The sequence below is a fragment of the Haliaeetus albicilla genome, chromosome 12 (genome assembly GCF_947461875.1).
Source record: "Haliaeetus albicilla chromosome 12, bHalAlb1.1, whole genome shotgun sequence".
Lineage (NCBI taxonomy): Eukaryota > Metazoa > Chordata > Aves > Accipitriformes > Accipitridae > Haliaeetus > Haliaeetus albicilla.
Genome location: NC_091494.1, coordinates 28,378,122 through 28,399,632, shown reverse-complemented (window position 1 = coordinate 28,399,632; position 21,511 = coordinate 28,378,122). Strand labels below are relative to the sequence as shown.

General features: G+C 53.6%; 1 protein-coding gene across 3 annotated transcripts in view; it reads right to left on the bottom strand.

Annotated features, from left to right (window-relative positions):
- Positions 1-21,511, bottom strand: part of FRMD5 (FERM domain containing 5) — a 118,239-nt gene that overhangs the window by 26,836 nt on the left and 69,892 nt on the right. For 2 of the 3 annotated variants that reach the window (XM_069798732.1, XM_069798734.1), the window contains exon 2: positions 3,436-3,540. In XM_069798732.1, the coding sequence (XP_069654833.1) occupies positions 3,436-3,540 (105 nt within the window). Of the gene's footprint in view, positions 1-3,435; positions 3,541-19,096; positions 19,193-21,511 lie in introns of those variants that run through there. The other variant, XM_069798735.1, reaches the window with a different exon arrangement.

The following is a 21,511-nucleotide window of genomic DNA, read 5'->3' as shown; positions in this document are numbered from 1 at the left end:
ATCGTTTGGGCAGGCACATTTAGGAAACAAAGTATTGTCAGTCAAGAAGCGGCTTCGGATGCCTGTGTGTTGGGAAGAGGGAACCCCAAAACAGCGAAGCAAAATTACTATAATTAAGGCAAACACTAGTTAGCACAAAGGATTACAGATCTACAAAGATACATCACTGAAATCTGGGATTGCCATAGAAAACTCTAAATATTAGTGTCCACCACTGAGACAAAACCAGTGAGTGGTGGCTCCCCATGGCTGCACAAACTGGTCTGGGTTTCACTCGGGCGTTTCTGGCATGCGTTTGGCACCTGCTGCAGATGGGCTGCTGGCAGCACTGCAAAAATCAGTGGCAGGGGTCGAGGGGCCCACAGCATGCCCTGTTACCTGGGGGTCTGGGTAACTCCTGTGACTGTGCAGACACAGCCCATTGCTCAGGAGGCTTTGGGAAGCCTCGGGATGAGGGGGAGTCCCGTGGGAATGCAGGGGGCTCCAGGCTGTGCCCCAATACTGGCAGCAAGCAGTCCCAGGGCTCCAACAGCAGCATCAGGGACAGGGAACGTCACGGAGGGTTCCTGCGGGAAATCCCTGCCCCAGTCCCAGGAACCCACCGCAGGACCAAGGGAACTTCCAGGTCACGACAGTGCCCGCCATGCTGGGAAGAAGCACCCTTGTCTTTTGGATTTTTGGAGTCTCTGACCCAGACTCAACAGAGTACTGGGAAATGATGGGTAAGGAGGGAGGATTTTTTCTCTCTTTTTCTCCATGTTTCAGCATCTCTGCTGTCCGTCACCCTGTGCTCTCAATAGAAGCATCTCACTTGCAGCAGCCCCAGGGCAGTGCACAGGCTCCTCCCGGCCACGCTTAAAAATTGAGAGGTTTTCAATGACTGCCGCGTGCCCTCCTGGCAGGAGATGTAGCTGTGCCTGGAGCGCGCTGAGGGCTGCGGCAGCCGCCTCTCCCACATCACACGAGTGCTGTGGCTCCCAGCCCAGCCCCAGGCAGGAGCAGAGTCCGGCCCTGCTCGCCGTGCCCCCCCCCGGGTCCTCCCCAGCCCTGGCTGCCAGTCAGGCACGTGGCAGAGCACAATTTCAATAAGAAATATTGACTTGTGCATCAGAAATAATGGACCGAAGTGGCAGCTTAGTTCATCACAGGCTTAAATGCAGCACTCAGCTGAGGAAATGCTAAACCTGGGCAGCTCTTTGATAGCCACAGCATCCATGAGCTGCAGGGCTGGGGGTGGCTCTCCCGTGGAGGAGTCTCCCCCCCAAAGCAGTCCTGTCCTGGGATGCTGCTCAAAGCTGAGCGATGGCTCTTGCCTCAGCTCTCATGGCCTGAACTGAGTCAGGTTATTTCCAGGAGAAGCAAAGCACCAGTAAAAGGAGTGTCCTCGGCATCACCAAGCATGCCAGCTCTGCCTCCGCACCCCTCTCTCCGAGGGGCTCCCATGCTGCTGCAGGCAGCCACTGCCTGCTTTGGGTTTTGCATCCAGAGTGCAGAAGCAGCAGGCCCTGGGCACTGACCCACCACACGCGACAGCAGAGAAACATCCTCTCTTTGCACCAGCTCGGACGAGACATGGACCCTGCGTTCTCCATCTGCCCACTCATTTGCTGCAAGAGAAGATGCTCCAAGAAAAAATCCCAGTACACCTCCTCCACGCAGTGACTGTGCTGAGGGGTTTTCCAGAGTGCCATGCAGAGCTCTCGGTACGCGCAGACTTCAGCAGCGCTCTCTCTCCACCAACTGTGCCCACAGAGATGATGCATAATAATGCATTATGCACAGGGTTTTATTTCTACATGTGTTTAAAGATGCGATTCACCAAAAAGCAGGGACACAAAGAGCCAACACAAATGGAGCAGCAGTTAACGATCCCTCAGCATCATGCAAGAAAAATGCTGCTCTCCAGCACTGAAGAGCCACACTCCACAGCCCACTGCAAATCCAGCCCTCAAGACAGGTCATGCATCAGTGTGACAATGATGGCCAGGAGGCAAATCTGGGAGAAGGCTGGAGAAGTTGGGAGGGAGAGAGCCCAGAAAACACAAGTTGGGGGGGTGAGACCCCACGAGAGGCAGCAGCATCATGTGCTCCCTGATGGCTGTGACGTAGCAACATGGGGAGGATGAGGAAGAGGAAGCTACTGCTCTGGGTGAGAAAAGCCACATGAGTGTCAGTGAGTGCCCCTGGAAGGGAGATGGGGGAGCGAGGAGCCCATATGGGCCCCATCCCATTGCAGACAGCAGTGAGAGAGCAGCCCCGCACCCAGCTCCTTGCTTAACAGTGGCTGCTCCCTATAACAGACACGGCAGAAGGTACCTTGGGGAGCAGAAATTGTTTGTTACAGTGGCTTATATTGATCAGCAGGAAGTGCAACACAATATTGTTATTAATAGCTATGCCCGCAAGTGTGTTCACAGCACTTCTCATTCACAAACCTCAAGTGCTCTAATAGCAAGCAGCAATTTAACATGTATTTGTGCGGAGCTTGCATTCTGCACACGTTTTAAAAGGACCGTGGACAGTCAGTCCTGAAGAAGTGGCAGGGCTCACTCACACAACTTTTGCGTGGAAATCCAGCTCATTGGGACTGCGGCACACGGGACCCACCCGTGGCGCTCTGCCCCTGCGAGAGGCTGTGCCACCCTCTGCCCCGACCTGCTGCAGCTGCCCAGGGACTCAGCGGGACTCTGCACGGATCCGTGCTGGGAGCTGCGCTGCCGGGTCAGACCAGGTCCTGCCGCAGGGGCTCTCGGCTCTGTGCACTCCGATGTCTTGTTTCACTCTCCATTGCCTGAGGCGACACACACAAGTGTTTAGATTCTCGGCACAAAGCTGTCGCATGGCCTAATCTCAGTGTTAAATTTGACTCCGTGCTAGAAATAGTCCTGCAAACTCAGTGTCAGGAGATCTCCCTCTTTACCTTTGCAATTGCATCAAATCCTCTCAGTTTGCAAATGGAAGATGCTTTCACCACTCGTGCAGGGCTCTGATAGCCGTGTGAGTTCCTCTGGGCTTGCACATCCCGACTGACGCTGAGGATGTATCAGTGGAGCTGGGACACTGATGCTGCTGCTGCCGGAGCCCGGGTGCACCCTGGCCCCCCCTCCCTGGGGCTGCAGCACGAGACTCAGCCCTGGCTCTAGCAGAAGAGGTGGGAAGGGGTGACAGGTCTCCCCAGGGTGCTCAGGGGGCCATGAGTAGATGCCCTTCCCACAGGCAAAGCAATGACCCTGTCAGGGCACCCATAACCTCCCTCGCCCAGCAGCAGGGCAGGGGAGAACTGCTGGGGAAGGGACCCTCATCACTGCCTAAACCAAATTTTGTTGCAGCCATTTGCCTCGTGTTCCAGTCCGCAGCCGCAGCAGCAAGGACCAGTCTGATAGCACCGAGCTGCAAGAAACCCCATCACCCAGCCTGGGCAGGAAGGACTCTCACCCTTTGCTTGTCAGGGTCCACAAACCGAATGCCGAAGTAGTCCTTCTCCAGCAGGTTCAGGTGGTGGCAGAGAAGGTCGAACAGGTACTGGCCCTTGGCATCTCTCTGCAAGACAAAGAAACTCATTTACAAAGTGGGAGGAGGAGGGCGGTGGAGCAAAGGAGCTGGGGCACACTGGGTGGGTGCAGGGTCCAAAACTTGTAAAGTGACAGCAAGGATGGTACAAATGCCGCCAACTTCCATAGTGCTTCACCAGCGATATTTTTCAGCTCAGAAACTGTCTCCCATCCCATCCACGGGGCAGCCCAACAGCAGCCAGGAGCAGGACCCCATAACGCAGTGGTCCCTGTCCCCATCCAGACACCTGCGGCTCACACCCAGGCGAGATGCTGAGGTTGTCCAGGGCTCGGCAGGAGGCTGCAGCATCGGCCAAAAACCCACAGCCACTTGGACAACAAATCTGCATCTAGGCAGCTCTAGGCAGCGCTGTGGAGGCGAAGCTGCCAGGGCAGAGTGTGTGGTGAGAGCACGGTGAGAGCGCAGTGAGAGCGTGAGTAGAGCAGAACAGCAACCACCCCAAACACGGCCTGAATGCTACGAAACACCCAGGGTATTTTAAAAGCATAAAGAAAACTGTGACCAAGGTCAGAGTCTGTCTGGGAATCACACCGCAGCTCGAGTCATAGTTAAGTGTTAGGTGGGGAAGCTGTGAATTTTGGGGTCTGTTTGCCTGGCCCATGTTTTCAGGCAGATCAGCAAGGTCACAGCTTTGCTGCTGTTGTGATCCCTGTTGGACACCCTCACCATAGGCACGGCACAGGTCACTGTCAGCTCACTGCTTTCGCTCTCTTCTGGCTCTCTTAGTCTTCCCGTGGTATGGCACTACGGCATGAGTCCAGTGCTGACCTGCCTGGTTTTAGCATATTTCTTCTGTGCCCTTTTCTGCTACTGAGCTTTTAGGAAAGAGCCTTCCCCATTCCTTGTCCCTGGGGCTCTGCATTGCTGCGGGCTGTTGTAGAGGGATGCCACAGATTTATACTTTCTCCAGGACCAGCCTGTGCTGCCAGAGCCCCACTCTGGAGAGAGCGGGACTGTCTGGGCAATGAGAATTACAGCTTTATAAGTTCCTGTGCGCCAGTACAACTTACAGCTAGTGCTAGACAGAACATTAATGGAGAATTTTAAAGTATTATAGATATAAAATCTGATACATCTCAAAGTTATTAAAAAATTAATTTCCAGTGCCACAACAACTGAAGCACACACTTAATTTGTGTGCTGTGAGCTGCTCCACAGCAGTGCTGGGCCCGGGACACCACGGTTCTTCCTACGTTTGATGTGGAAATGCAGCACCCAAGAGAGTCGGAGACCCCAGGACCCCGGTGACACCCACTCACAGCCCCCCAGGACCCCATTCACAGCTCATCCAGCCGTGGGGGTCACCGCTGGAGGTGGGCCATACATCCTCTCTGTCAAAAAGATTATTGCTATTTTTTCCACAAATGGTTTTCTTATGTGCCAAAGGTTTGAAGTCAGTAAGCCAAGAAGAATTAGGAATTATACCGAGGCTTCTCTGGTTCAACGCTTCCTTTTCTCTCCAGAATCGCACCCCCAAAGGTCATAGAGCCCCCCACGAGAGCTGATTCATCAGCAATGGGATTTGCCCAGACCAAGTGTACAGCTGTGCAACACTGTATTATCCCTTATATGACAGCAATTTAACTACTCCAAAATTTTCCATCCAACTTAAAATTGACCACTGTAACATTTTGCTCATGGACAAGAACCCAGGTACACCCGAATAATTCATGAACCTCTGCTTGCAGGGTCCGTCCCAGGGCAGCGGCTCCGTGCTGAGCAGAGCTGTACCTCCGCAGTGGTCTCACCCCCTCAGGCTCAGAGCTTGCTAAGAGTGGGGTCCTCTCAGCCTGTGCCAGGTTTGGGATCAAAACCAGTATTTTATGTATTTCTGAAAAGCTTAAACCAGGTGCTGCTGCCCTGGGAAACCCCCTCGCCTGGGGCCAGAGAGAGAGAACAGGTAAAATGGTTCGGACCTTGCTGTCTTTGTCCCCTTTATGGCACCCAGGAAATGGCACCCAGATGCCTGGGCTGATGGGGATGTGCTGGCAGGATCTGGCCCCTCAGCCTGCCAGCCTTCCCTGCTGCCTGCCCTCGGCCCCACTCTGGGGTTTGCCGGAGGACCTGGGAATGGCTGCGCTGCAGTTGATGGGGGACCTGCTTTACAGTGCCGCGTCTCCGCAGATCAAAGGCTGCTCCTGGCAGCCGACGCTGCCTCCTTCAGATAACACAGGTTTCTGTTTCCTGACAAATATATTTAACACGTGCATTATCTGATCAAATAATCACTCAGCAGACACAGGCCCTGCAACCGGGGAACCCCACGGGTCTGGCATTAACCCATTCCTGGGACTTGGTACAGTATGATAAATGCCTCTGCGTTTTAAATAAATAGCGCTTCATTTAGAGAGTCATGAAATTCAGGCTGCAATTACGCAGCTGCTAAAATGAGTTGCCCTCGGTGCTGGAGCCGGAGCCTGGCAGGCACCAGGGCAGCAAAGGCAATCTGATGGGTGACCCCCGGGCAGCGCTGCTGCTGGAGCAGGGTCATCCCGGTCCAGGGCTGCAAACCCTGCCTTCGCAGGCAGCCGTGCAGGGAGAGCCCGTCCTGCTCGCCCGGCTGCTGCAGCACTGGCGCTCGGCCAGCAGCAACGGGCTGATGGAGCGTCTTGGGCGTTTGCACGCAGAAGTCAGCAGGAGAATCGGTCACGCAGCATAGAGGAAAGGGCTGGGGGAGACGTGGGGCGTGTGGTGCCCACCCCAGCTCCAGCCGAACCAGAAGGAAGGGGAAGGACAGACAGCCACTGCGCCAGATGGAGCAGCAGAGGGGAGACCCCGATGCTGCCCAGCAAAGCTCAGCCAAGGGGCAGGGGATGCTCACCGGGACCTGCTCCTCCCAGAAGATGATGGCCTCGAAGTGATTGCCGATGTGAAGTCTCCTTTGGAAATCCTGCTGCTGACTGTGCCCCAACTCTCTGCCCCGGGGCTGGTGCCGTTGTGGTCGTACTCCAGCTCTACCGCCTGCATTTCCCGGAGCGAGGCCCTGTGCTCAGGCATCAGCATGGCAGTCTCACCAAAATACCCAGAGGCAATGGAGAGGATTTGTCGGCTGCCTCTGAGGTTCATCTCTGCAGCCTCGGGCATTCCATCCCCCCAGGGCTGTCTCAAGCCACCCCCAAGGCACGGGCTGATCTGCACAGCCTGACAGCCCTGGGACCAAGTCCCTGCTCTCCCCTCCTTTACCCCTCACTCGCTGAATGGGGTGGGACTCACTCAGGCATCAGCCAAGCTTAAGTCAAGTCTTAAAAAGCCTCCTGTGGCAAATGTGTTTGATGGGATCTGTTTGGGATGCAGTCAAGGGCAGCTTTTTATGCAGCGACTGATGCACTGTAAAACACACGGCGTTAAAAGACAGTCGTAGCCTGAGTCCTCGGGGGTGTTCAGATGTCTCTCCCCCCAGTGAGGGACATGGGCATGTTCACCATTATCACAAGCATCACATCTCTGCAGATTAAACAGAGGCCCCCCCCCCCCCCCCCCCCGTCAGCCTTGTAGCTGTGTCCCTGTGGGCTGCGTGCACATGCAAGAGAAAACTGACTCCAGAAGAGCTTCGTCTGAGCAGATGAGACGACTTTGAGATGAAGTTGCAGCAGCTGGGTGCTCCCCCTGAGAGCACCCTGACGTGGCCGAGCGGGCTCTGCTCAGCTCTGCTCGGCCTCTGCAATAGCCACACCAGCATCTGCAAGACACGAAGCTCCTCTGGTCTATGGTTTGCAAAGCCTCCCTGGGCCAATAAACAGGTCTGCAGGTTTGCTCTCACACACTGGGGGTAACAGTGAGGTTTCACTTTCCTGCAAGTGAATCCCCTGGGAGGGATCACAGAGGATCCTCCAAGGAGCATCGGGGAGACGGCTGCATGTGACATCTCCCACGGCTACTGCGGCGACAGCAGGTGCCATTGAAAACCAGCACTCGATGGCAGCCCCAGCCATGGCTGCCAGCTCTTTGCTTTGTCCTGAGGGCACCTGCGATGCCTGTGGGACTGCAGCCCAGAGCCAGCCCCAGCCCAGAACCAGCCCCAGCCCCAGTCCTGCCGCTCATGCTGCCCATGCAGCAGCTGTGGGTCAGCATCCTGCTCCAGCACCGCAGCTCCTCAGGGGGACGCTGGGCACACACCACCCCAAGGGAATGCAGCCAAGGACTCCAGGTGTTGTTCCTGGGGCCACGAGGTTATTTGGCACCCGAGACGACGAGTGTCCTCGTGCCAGCCAGGCTGCTGCCGCTGGCATGGCACAGCAAGCTGCCCTCATGCTCACCTGGAAGAGCCCGACCTTGCAGCCTGGCCAAAAAAGGTTCGCCCAACCTCACCTGGCTCATGCCAAAGTAAAACAGCGCTGGGCTTTTGGACCTTGCTGTTAAAATACAGCAGAGCAGCCAAAAGCCTGCAGAGCCTGCAGCTGGGGATGGCTGCTGGCTGGGCACCGCAGTGAATCCCAGCCTGGCTCAGCTCAGCTGACTCACGCTCTTCCCCAACTTATTACTGTGTTTTTAAGCAACTCTCCTTGTTGTAGAAACGGAGACTTGAGGCAGCTGTTCTGGGCCGAAAGAAGGTGAAGCAGCAGGAGAGTGTTGAGAGTGGTGCCATGAGAGCTTGCACCGAGGCAGCTGAAGCATTTTGCAGCCGCAGCACGGCTGGGGAGATGGGCTGGAGCTGAGCAGGCAGCGGTCCTGCCAAACCCATCCCGGTCCTTGGGAGATGCTGAGACCATAAACAAACAGAACTCCCCACAGGCAGCAAGTCCCGCCAGCCGATGGGAACAACGCTCTGACAGCGCAGAGCTAAAATTTCAGGAATTGTCTCTGCCTGCTCTCCTCTCCTGCATCCCCCCACCTCCACAGGCCAAACGGAAAAGCCTGCTGTTCACCCTTGCTATGGTGTTCAAATGCACCTGGCACTGGAAAAAATGAAAGATTCCCATTTCCACACTCAGATAGTGAAACTTATTTTTCAGCTGCTGCTGGCTGCAGCCTGCCCTGCATGCTGGACTCTCACCGGGCTGGGTTAATGGTGCTGGTCGGCCCCCCCAGCCACACAGGTCTGCTGCATTTGTTGCAGCCCTGCAGCCACTGCCGTCGGCCAGGGACCCACTGGCAAAGCCGCAGGCCGGACACCAGCCCCCCGAGGCTTCCATGCACTGTGGCCATGCTGGGTGGGCACCTGCACAGCAGCTCCCACACAGGCCACAGGCATGGCCACCCCCGGCGCTGCCCTGTCCTCAGGAAGCATCCTTAGATGGCGTCCAGCAGAGACCACCCTGCAGAGGAACGAGATGCAGACGCATCAGGAGCAGGAGGGACAGCGGGGACCTCAGGGCCATCCGCACTGGTCACCTCCCCTTTTGCACGGCTCGAGGACCAGAAACCTGGAATTTGAGCGCAACAGCTCAGCTCCAGCCCAAGCCAAAGGCGAGCCCTTGGGCTGGCAAAGGAGGCGTCCCCCAGGACCCCAGCCCCGGCAGGGCGGAACGCCCACCTTGCCCCGCAGCCCTCCCTAGCTCCCTTGTGCAGAGACATCCATTTAATGAGGCTGGGAATCGGCAGCTGCTGCTCCCGCTGGGGATGCAGATGTGGACGGTCCCAGGCCGGGTCCCCGCGGCTGCGGTGCCCACCCATTCCCACCCCAAACCAGACCCTTCAGGCCTGCGCCGCTCGCCCACCGCCCTGCTGCGGCTGCGCCCAGGGACACGGAGCAAAGTGCCTGCGGCTCGGCTGAGCGGGGAGCTGCCAGCCGGCTCGCCAGCACGCAATTGTCACCGGCACCGCCGGCCGCTGCTCGGGAAATGAGGCCACTCATTTATGAGCCTGAATACAGATTTAGGTGCCAAACTTGGAAAACCGTGGCCTAGATTGTGCTTTATTAATAGGCTAATTGAGTCTCTGCGTGTATCATCCATCACTGTCAGACACAACCACCGCCCGGTACAGGCTGTGCGCCTGGCTCAGGCACAAGGGCACAGAATGGAAAGGAATAACGAAACCTGGCAGAATCCAAATCCCTTTTCCTGAGTTAGAGCAAGTTATTGTACTTTCATTAAATAATATTCATTTTTTCAATGAGGACTGAAGCAGCAACATGGAGCTTGAGAAAAGAGAAACTGCAGCAGCATCTTGTGAGCAGTAGAACACCCAAGCCTTGCTTGCCTAACAGGCACAAAATAACCTTCCCAGATCAGCTGTTACGTGCATTAGGAAGACTGGACCTCCTCCCAGATTATATCCAAAATAGTAATAAATACAGATTTTATCTTCTTCTTCTAGAAAAGATTACTTCCCAGGCTGAACTAAAAGGGACATTTGACACAGCCACAAAGGTTAAAACAACTGACCATATAACAGAAATTGTAGTTGCATAAATAAAGATGTACTCGTAAATTATTCCCAATTAGACCTGAAGGGCTGTTAGAACCGAAGCAGCTGCCGCAACACGCGCACCCTCCCTTCCCCCTCCGCTGCCAGCGGTGCGTCGCACATCTGGCGGCTCTGCCTGAGCCCCTGCCCTGCTGCAGGCAGCGCCAGCCAGGCACGCTGCTCATCCCGCTATAGCAATGTGGGCTCTGTCCTACTCATGCTAATTGAACTTTCCCACTCAGGAAAGTCTGTTACAGACAACAGTCACAGAAAATGCCAGAGAATGCCGCAGAAGCGTGAACCTTTCTAGCTAGACGAGAAGAACAGAGGGGACGATTTGCCATCCCCAGCATCACGCCCCTCCTCACCTCCCAGAGCCACTTTTGCAGGGATTTGCTCCAGGGTCTTCTCCCTTTCCCTACCCGTGCCCCAAATTAGCATGAATGTCCACATAATGCTTTCCTCTGCAATTTTAACACAGAGAAACTGCAACGAAGGACAAATCAGACATCCCCCCCAGTCCAATGGAATATGGTGAAAGTGTAAAAATGCGAACAGCATTACAGGGGGAAATGCTTTCTCTTTGATGTCTCTAACTTGAATTAAACATATTCTAAATTAATCATTATGAGTATGTCTTTCAGGAAATTATCTGAACTGTCTTTACAAATCACGACTTAAAAGAGCTCTCTTGCATAATATCAGCTTAAATATTCTATGTTTTGATCTTTATATGTTCTTATAAAGTAAGACTTATATCTGTCTTAAGGTTTGCAAGTTTTTGAGGTCAGCCTTTCAGGGTACAGCAGTCTAATGAGAGACTATTGCCAGCTGCACCATTAGCAATCCCCACTTGCACACACCGTGAATGCCGCACGCCAAGCTGACACACACCCCACAGAGTTATTTGCTGCCAAATACTAACACCTGCTAATAACTTTTTTCTGTCTTAAACTTCTGTTACATATAAAAACTTGAGGAACTGCAGATAAGCATAGCAGCATGTCCAGACACATCTGGATGCTGTAGGGTGGTGCATTGCCGTTAATAATGTCAATTGTGCAATTGAGCAGGACAGTAAGGAGCGTTCCCAGCAGAGGCTGATTTGCAGAGGCAGTGCAGCGGCTGTGCCAGGAGCCAGCAGCACCGCGCTAATGTTGTGCTACTGGCTGCTGCTTTGAGTGCAGATCTGCCGAGGATAACATGGATTGCCAGTCACTCGTGACGTATCACACTGAATTGTTCTGACTCATAATAGTCCCTAATTTTGCCTAGTCTCGTGTTAAATGAGATGAAGATGTGCCACTGCTCGCAGAAGGCTGCATTATGGCATAAGCAGGCGCAAAATCTGCAAACCTGAATTTTTCTGTGACGGTCCCTGCACCCGCGCCATGCATCGCCCCAAAGCACGAGCGAAACCCAAATGGTTTCAGTGCTACAGGGCAGCGTGGCAGCGTGGGGCAATGCCATCGGGGGGGCCTGACCCCCCTCAGCTCAGCCCACATCCTGCGTCCTCCCTCGCACCCAATCTCGTCCAAGGGTGCTGGGATTTCACTGGGACCAGTTCTCATGGCACTCCCTGTTTCTGCGGGCTCTCTGGAGCCCCCAGCACATCCCAGTACTCCAACTCACAGCCTTGCTGGACTTCTGCAGACCAGCTGAGCTTGTCAGGGCAGTGGGTGGACTTCAGGGACAGACTCTGGGACAAGACCGATTTAGGGCTGGAAAGGCTCCGGGGAGCACATTGCCTTGAGATACAGCTACGTGCACTCGTGGCAAGGGCCACAACAGCCACACTCAGCCTGGCTCGCTGCCCTGTGCCCACCCAGCCTCCCCCCACCCTCAGGTGGCATGCGCAAATCCTCCTGGGAACGTGCCATGGCCATCCAGCCCCACGCACGTGCTGCCGTTCATGAGTTTATCTGCAGCCGTGGGTGCAGGCTCTGCTCTGCTCCTTTCTGCCAGCCCTGCCTGCCACCCACCAGGGCACGGCGGCTGCCTGGGTGTGCTCCCCTCCTGCCGCCCGGCCAAACCGGGGGGGTCTCTCCTATGGAGGAGAGGAGCTGGATGAGGAACAAACCCTGCGGAAGGGGATGCTGTCACAGGAGAGAGGACTGGTGCTGGCTCCGGGAATCCATCGCTACCTGCACTGCTCCTCTACAAAGTGCTTTAGAGCCGTCCAGCCCCGCAGCATCTTTACGAGGTACCTGAGGAGCATTAATGCGTCAGCAACAGCTTCATACAGAGATTTACTGCTTTCTGCTCGGGGAGGAGATGGGTTCATCAGTGGCCTCGGGAACGAGCTCTTCCAGGGAGTTTTATGATCCCTTTCTACAGGGAGACAGAAAGACGGCACTGTGCCGATGGCAGGGAGATCCTGCCAGGATTTTCCAGTAGCAAACACACCTGTCCCACAACTCAGCACCAGAAACCTGCCTATGCTGAGGACTGCAGGGTCTGCTTCTCAACAGAGCTCAACAAAACTTTGGTTGGGACCCATCTGGCTCTAGACCTGCACCATGGCAGCAAGGACGCTGCCAGCCCAGCATTGTGGTGCCCCTTCCTGGCACGGTGCAGAGGAGCCGCCGAGCACCTCACCACGCTGGGCGTCAGCATCTGTAAAGTTTCCGAAGATGAAAAGTGCAGAATATTGCGATTCGGCACCCATTACTGCAAAAGAGTTTTTCACGACCTACTGCAAAACAGAAACAAGGTTTCTACAGGGAGATAAGCGCCTCCAGCACTATCAAACACATGAATCCCAGATGATTTTTAAACTTTAAGAAGATTAAAGTAACCTTGCATTCTTAGCTTTTCTAAGCTCCTCAGCCAAAATTAGGGTCATACACAGCTAAAAAAAAAAAAAAAAAAAGAAAAAGATACATAAAAATAGCGGCTCATCTATAAATGAATGGTGTGCCTCACTTTAGGCAGGAGCGTTCCCCATCCTGCCAAGCACGGCAGCTCTCGGGCAGCACGTCTGCATGCCCCAGCCATGCTCTGGAGCTGTGAACTCGCTGCGGCAAGGGACAGCTTTGCATTGCAGGATGAGACCCTAGTCTGTCCTAAAGTCTTGCTTGTGGAAACTGGTAGCAAAGCTATTTTTTAAACTATTTACCATGTGCCATGACTTTTTTGTTTCATTCCAGTTTCTTAATCAGGTATCACACAGCATCAAGCCCAAAGCCATATAAGAGTGTAAGCTTCCCACATCAGCCCGAGCACCACTGCCACCCAAACCTGCCATCTCCACAAGCAGTGCCAGACGAGCAAGGCCAATTTCCACGATGAGGCTGAGCACAACCAGCCCCTTCACCAGTCTGGCCCCTTCACCAGCCTGGCCCCTTCCCACAGCCTGCTGGCAGCCAGCCAGGTCCTGCCAATGGCCCTGTGCACAGTGACGTGTCTGCTGAAAAACCCCATCAGCCAACCTTAAATGTGCTTCTTGCAAGGGGAAGGCGATGGTTGGGTACCACATACTCACTCCACCATTGCCTCACCCAGCAGTCTCGCAGTGCGGGACATCTCAGAAATCCCTCAGCAGGCAAGCTCTTCCCGTCTCCTTCAGTGTGCTTGTACTGCAAATCTTTGGAAGCACCAAACTAGACTGGTTCATGCTTTGCAGGGTTCCTTGTGAAGGTCCTGCCCCAGCTGGTGAAGAGGCTGGTCCCCAGGGAGGGGACAATGGTGGGGAGGAGCCCAGCAAAGCACAAGGGGCTGCAGAGAGCAGCTGAACCCCAAAACCACTGTGTTCACTTCACAGTCAAGGCTTTGCAAGGCAGGTGAGCACGAGCTGCGGTCACGGGGGGATGCTGGAAGTGTACTCGCTCCAGATCGAAAGAAGCAGCGGGGGATTGTTTGCATTATTCAAGCAGCCATGATACATGTCTTGCATGGCAGGGAAGCAATTCCCATGGCCACAGGCTGCAGGGGGGGCTGGGAGCAAAATGGAGGGGCTGTGGCTCTTCTACCTCTTGCCAGGGGAAAAAGGAAAATACATCAGCAGAAGCTGCAAGGCATCCTGCATCTCCCACTGCACAGGGGGAGAGGAGCAGGTTGGATGCCCAGAGGCACAGACAAGTTCAAAGCTGCTCGATGTGGGCTGGGAAAAGCTGGTGAGCAGCGATGATGGCTCTGTTGCACCTTGGCCCAATCAACCACCCCCGAGAGCCATCTCAGATCACTCCAAGCTGCGTAATAAGATTCCCTCTTCCCTCCCACGTAATAATTTTGTGTTTCCTTCCACACAAACTGGCGGGCACCTCTCTGGCAGTGCCAGGCAGCTGCACTGAGCCAGGGCTCCAGCGGCTCAGGGCAAGAAGGGGGTTCAGAGCCCGGAGCAGCCCATCTGACCGGGCTCGAAGCCCCAGTGCCTGGGCAGGGCTGGATCTGCTCCACGGACGTGGCCAAAAAGAACTGGTGAGGAGCAGGAACAGAGCTGAAGAGGGGCATTAGGGCTTTGCAACTTACTGGGCTGACCTCCCACACCAGCAGGCTGCAGTTTGGCCGTTTGCAGAGTGCCACTTGTGTTCCAGCTCTCCTGCCATGACACGGCCGGGATGCGGCAAGCGGTGGCACGCCGAGCCTGTGGTCAAGGGAGCCTGAACAGCCCCAGGGCTGCAGAAAAACTCTGCTCACCCAGAGCAGCACCAGCCACTGCCAGCCCCAACTCATCCTTGCCGGACCCCCAGCCTCACTGCAATGTTTGCACTTCTGGAGCTGAAATGACGAATTACCCCACAGCCACTCTACGGATTAAGCACAGGATTTACAGAAGAAATAGCAGCAGTTGAAAGCGGCTCCTTTCTGCACTATTTGGTTTGGAAATCTTATTGTGGGGCTGGCCATTCCTCCCTGCTTCCTGAGCTTAGGAGAAGATTATTTTTTAAAGGAAACTGTCAAAAAAAGTCTATTTTACAAAGTGAAGTTTAAGCTTAAGTCTCTTTGGCAGCAACATCTGAGCTGGGAGAGATCAAAGAACCACCAGCTTCACTACCAACGTGAGAGATTTTCGCTAGCAATTTGATTGCAATATTGTGGTTTAAATGCTTCATTTTTAAAATTCGGCATTTTACTCTACGAGCCTGGGATTTATTATCCCTCAAAGTTACTCTTCACTTTGCAGGCAGGGCGAAGTTCTCCTAGCAGAGCTGTCTTAGCCCCCAGGGTAAGCCCGCGTCTCATCTGAGCTGCGGTATGAGGAGGAAATGGACAAAAACATGCCTGAGAATATTCATCTCCAGACAGAGAACAAGCAGCTCAGAAATCCGTGACTACGCCTGGAGCAGAGCGTCCAAGCCTGCGAGGCTCTAACGGGGTGTGTTACCTGCAATGACCCCTGTCTCCCAATGGCCCCCCCAAGAAGGGGCTGCAGAAGCAGCCTCAAACTGGCCCGGAGGGTCCCCCACCAATGTCAGCCTGGTGTCCCCGAGGAGGACAGCACACTCCCCAGTGGGGCAGGAGGGCAGAGCACCATGCAGCTCCCCCACTGTCCACTGCTCCCGTGCAGGTGCCGAGACCTTCCTCCTGCAACTCCTGCCCCGTCCCTCCATCCCTCTCCCTGTGCCCTGCTCCATTGCCACAGAAAGAATTTATTATTATTGGCTATTTTGCTGCTATTGCACCAGCTGATGCACTTGATCCACATAAGCAGGGCACCGGGCGCCCACTGCGGGGAGGGGAGGAGTGGGGTCACCCACCCTGCCCATGACATCTCCGACTCAAACACATGGAGAACACAGCTGGCAGCAAGACCTCAGCAAAAGGCTGTTGTGCTCGAATGTGCTGTGGCAGGAGCTTACACCCTGTTTCCAGAAATTACTTCACAACGCCAAGGAGCCTCAGTGTCATAAAAAGCCCCTGGGAAGATGCTCTCAGAGCCATCAGTGAAGCTAGGACTTTAGAAGAGTGCCGAGGGACCGTTCCCAGGAACGGTCCCTTGGTTTCTGAGAAGACCCAGGGGGGAATGAGGCCTGAGCACAAGCAGCCCGGTGCAGCAGGGAAGAGAGGGGTGAGCACAGGTGCGTTTCCAGCCAAACCTCTGAGCCACAGGCTGGTGCCCAGCTGCCGCAGGGATGCCAGCCCCATCACAGCAACTGGGAAGGGATGGAGGGATAAGGGCTAGAGGGGAATGATTTTTCTTGGGGGGATGCTGTGGGTGGCTTCCAAAGGCAAGCCCAGTGTCGGGGAAAAGAAGGACAAAAGGCCACGGAGAACCAGATGGCTGGGGAGGACCTGGAACAGGGACCCGTGGATACCAAGGAGCATCGGCCCCCAACAGCGAGGTGCTGGGGATGCACTGCTGCCCAGACCTGAGCAAGCCCACCCTGCCCTGGGCCACCAGGCATTTTCACATGTGCCAAACAAACAGGTCTCCATGAAACGCACACAAAAAGCCCTTTCAAAGGCAGTAACAGAAGCAGAGTCGCCTGATGAGCAAATGGCAGCTGCGAGCAAGAAGCAAAGTGGGAAATGCAGAATAGTGCCTCAATAGCCCCAACTCCCACCTGCTCCACCGCACGCTGCAGCCCCCGGAGACTTGGTGCCGGAGCCCACAGTTACCTTGCCCACCAGAGGAGACTCAGAGTAAGGAAAAGGGGTTTTACATAACACTTGAATGTAATCCTGTTATATTTATAGCATATGCATTTCAGTATTAATTCCCTGTTATCTGTAATCCTTCTTCCTAGCTGACACAGTAATTTCTGTCTTCAAGACTTATCCAGGGAGTTTGCTCTAGAAGTTCATAAAGCTTTTGAAAAGGAAAGTTACTAATGAAGTGGCTCTTGGAGCTTTAAACTCCAGATTATCGATTCCTTGTTTTAATCCACAAACAGGTTGTTAAAAACCTTTAACATACCGACGTATGCGAAAGGTCCTTCATGGCTCTCCAGCACTGAATTTCAGCCACTGATATTTCTGCTTATGTCCCCATTTAGGAAAGAATCCACTGTGGGACAGCAGTTCAGCACATTTTAAAATCCTACAGCATAATCGGGGACTTACCCCTCTAGAACACACCAGCTTCCCAGCAAGTAAACCGACGTGGCTGTAACCCTGTCCATACCTCACTGCTGCATCTGGTGAGGTTTTATCTCATTTGATGAGGAAGTTTTCCTGACGCTCTGCACTCCCAAGGGCTTTGGAAAACTTGCTCTGTACTTTCCCCTAACCTCACAAAGCCCAGTACTGATGCCTGCACCACAGCTCTCCAGGCACTACCCCCACAGCCCCGGCACTTTCTCAGCTTGGAGCAGCATCTTGCTGAAAACAGAGCAAAGAAACGGGAAAGCAATGCTGTCCTCCCCCATCCCGCATCCCCAGTGAGGGTGGCTCATCCCCGCACCCTCTGCACTGCAGAGGCAGTGCAGACCCCGGTGAGACCGATGTTGCATGGCTGTCCCCTGTCCTCCCCGGCGCTGATTCCGGGGTGCTGGGATAGAGCCTGGCTGGGCAAAAGGCACCTTGCTGCTGGGTCCCATCTCTCCCAGGACAGCAGCTCCCTCGTGCCTGCCCACTCTGGCTCCTTGAAAAGGCATGGATGGAGGCACTGGAGCTGCGGGAGCCGAGGTCTGTCAGTACCAGCACACACAAGACCCCGGGCAGCACAGACAGGGCTGCTAGTGACCACCAGCTACTGTGTTTTACACAAAATAAAATAAAGCCAAGCAGTTCCATCAGAAATGTCTCCTCTTCAGGCTCCAATCCCGCTGCCTCGGTGCTGGCAACAGGGCCATGTTTGCTCTTCTCGCAGCAAAATATTATTCAGTCAGTCACAGTTAAGAGCAAGCACGGCACGAGTTTCTGGCCAGAATGGTGAGTTTAACACCATTCAAATATTTATCATGGATTAAATACAGGGGATTTTTAAAAATTAATTAAAGAGAAGTAAAGAAGTAATTTCTTAAAATAATCCTAACAAGCGCTGCAGTCACTCGCAGTTTCCAGATGGACTGCGGTAAAGCAGGCAAGGTGAGCAGCGAGGTGCCAACAAGGCTGCACGTCACCCAGGCGTGTGTGAGGAAAGGACCAGCCAGTGGAGGAGCACCGGAGACCCTGCCCAGTGGGACCCCCTGCATCAGGACTGCCGCATCACCTTACCCAACAATCCCACAACAAGGGCTGTATTTCTGCTTGGGCCGATTTCACAGCCAGCTTTAAAGACCAATGTCAAGAGGTAGTGGTGAATTTTTCAGAAGAAATCCAAGCTGTGCTTGAGATCTCAAGCAGCCTCATTTCTGCAAAGGAAACCTAGAGCAGGGAAACGTTCTCTTTGCCAAAGCCCCGAGTTGGTACTATATGCAAGGGAAGTAAGTTAATACCGAGCAATGGCATTCCGCGTCCCCTGTGACATCTCTCGGAGCTGTATTTAGTTTTTAAATGAAAACTCCATCGTTACTTCTACTTACTTTTAGCACGATCTGGACAAGCTCTATTAAAAGGACAGAGAATTCAGCTGGCTCACCCCAAGCTCTCTGTCGGGGTGCTGCTCCCAGGACTCAGGGCTGCCGGAGCTGGGGGCTCTGCTCTGGCGCACGCTCGCCTGAAGCTGCTGCTCCCGATGTGCACATGGCACCCGCTGAAACCCGCGATGGGCACTTCTCCTGCGCCCACTTTCTAAAGCAATTGCATTCCCCTTGCTTTGCGTCACTGGGGGGTGCTTCTGCTGGAAATAGGGTCTTTTGTGACTCGATGGATCCCATCCAGCTCTGCTGGGTATAATGGCTGAAGGTAGCATAGGCAGCAAACTGCAGCAGTGTCTGACTAAAGCATCAAGTCCTCTGCAATGTCCCTGGGGCAGCCACACAGGACTTGAGCAGGTCCATGTGTGAAGCCATTACCAGGGGATCTTATTAGGATCTCACCTTGCCAGGAAGCCCAACACACTAACATAGCACATCCAGGCTCTTCGGGAAGTGCCAGATCAGAACTGAACCGAACCAAACCTCAGCCCCTCAGGTCCTGGTGAGACAAAGTGGGAGCAATTCCAGACTTTGCTTTCCCAGTCACTCATCAGCTCATTTGAAAAGCAGAGAACCACCCTCTGGGAAATCTTTGCTTTTACTCGTGCATCTTCCTAAAACCAGCTTTAGGTGCAACCCTTCCCCCAGCTGGGGACGGGGCAGAGGAACACTATTTTATCTAGAAAATTAAAGGATGAGGACAGGTTACTCACAGCTGAGTGTGAAGGAGGCAGGACCCTGGTCCAGCAGTAAGGTTCAGGATGACACAGCCACCACCTGGCAGGGAAACCCACAGAGACCCACGCTGTCCTCCCCAGCCCCAGGTCACAGAGGAGCTGGTGAGCAGGAGGAAGCCTTGGCCAGGGCAGTGCCCACGGGAACAATAATTTCTGTCCCCTTGCAGCAAAGAGCAGGAGGCCCAAGCAGGGTAAAAGCTGGACACTAACATTTCAGTTGGGCTGCTTGGCTCACTGGAAGGACTGTTGTGCCTCAGAATAATGCAAAAATGGCAGCAGAGTAGTTCAGACCCTGTGAAACGCTCAGCCCGTGGGACATCCTCACGAAGCTGTTTTGGCTTTCTGCTGGTCCATGGGCTCACTGGAGGTTTAATCCAGGGATGCTGGAGCCACAGCCTTTTCTCATGCAAAGCTGCCACCAAAATCAGGTGGGGCTGGAGCTCCCCCACTCCTGTAGCCATCACAGAGCCTGGTGACACTGCAGCCACACTCATCTACGAGGGCTTCATAGCATCACGGTGTCAACACGGCAATGGAAAACCTGAACATGAGCAGTTGGGAGTAAGAAAAAAAGATTCTGTTCTGCAAAGTTTGAGGTACTGACATTTTATTTTGTGAAGAATCTACTGCTCTGACTCATTTAAAGGCAAGAAATAGTTTTTTCCTTGTCTCCCCTGAACACCCCGGGGGTTAACCTAGAGCCCCAGCATCGCTTTGAGTTAGTGATTTCTTTCATCACCAGAAATGTCGTTTCCTCCATGCCGACATCAGAGAGCGCAAGGCAGGACATCCCCATCTGCTAATCATGACCTGGAGCAGCGAGATCCTCGCTGGCATCAGCACAGGTCCTGCCGCAGAGCCTTCAAGAGGATGCACAAAGCACCCTTCAGCCCTGAACATAGCTCTTGAGCAATCCATACATTAAGTCCCAGTGACTGATGACATGTCACCTTACATTTTGCTACTTAGTGCTACCATGTAACTTTTATGAATTAAATTTAGAATTTATAAGTCTATAATTTAGAGGCATTGAAAACCTCTCTCCATAAAACCAAATTGTTTTTTCCGATAACTCAAACTCACTTTTTTCATTCATGCAATCTTGGAGTGGCTCCATGTGTGCTCTTGTTTAAATTGGCAGTCTTTTTCCATTAGCACGCAAAAGATTCTTGGTGCAACTAATTCTGGTATGTATTATTTAGAGGCTGATAAACATGTTCATAGTAATCATCTGATGAGGAATACTGCCTGGTCAGAAAGTAAGCCCTATTTGCTGCATACAAGAAAGAGATAGTTTTCATGGAAGTCTAGGAACTAAAAATGCTTTAGCAACAGCTTCACTTGCAATGGCTGCATGACCCAGCAAAGGGCAGAGCTGCCTGGGTTTGCTTCTGCAAACAGGATGGCTGCACTTCCAAACTCAGACAAGGAACAACTGAAGTCTCAGTGACCTCTGATCTGCAAAGCAGTATTAGATGCCACATAGTTTGTGTCAAGTAATGCTGTACCTGAAATTTTGCATTTGTACCTGGCAGTCGCGCTGGCTGTAGAGTAGCTCTGGGACCAGTGCAAACTGGTAACTGCTCCTTGGCTGTGAGCCCTGTATTTCCACATGATCCCAGAACTGTCAGCTCTGGCTCCGCATCCTCCGACTTCAGCAAAGCTGGGTCAGACCTTGCAAAACTAAGAAGCAGCTTGCAGAAGAAAGGACAGCAATCATATCGGCTGTGCTAAGCAGCACCCTCTCCTTTACACCCCTGGAACCCTCAAAGAGGTGCAGAGGTGCTGTGAAAGCCCCTTGCGACGCCAGGCGTGAGGCAGCCCCGAGGCAAGGGCAGAGGGACTGGGATTTGCAAGGTCCCGCAGGGAATCTCCCTTTCGAAGCAGCATCATCTTCCAGACCTCGCGGGAACGAGCTCTGCACTTTGTGGTCAATGCTACTGCACACGTAGCCGATGAAAAATAAAGTAAAACGAACAACAAAAATAAAAATCCATGTGCGCTACCCACAACCAGAAACCCAGGCACCTCCGGTTTTCTTGGCAACATTCCTGCAGAGAAGCTTGCTTCTCTTCCAGCAACTGAACGCAGCAAAAAGCTCATGGGAGAAAAGAAAGAGAAGTATAAATTGTTCATAAAAAATTTACTTTTCATGAAAGCAAAGTGAGGCGTCGGAAGAAACACAGGGCAAGCGCTACCGAAACACCTAGTGAAGCCACAGTCCAGCTGAGCTCTTCCTTCACGCTCCCCTCTGAGCATCATGTCCCAGGGATGTTGTTGCAGACAAGCCCGAGCATCCCAGTGTGCCCAGGAAGATAGAATGAGCTGTTTAATTTGTTTGTACTCCACAAGTGTCTCCAAGCCCTTGCTATCGTGTTGTGTAAGCCGCTG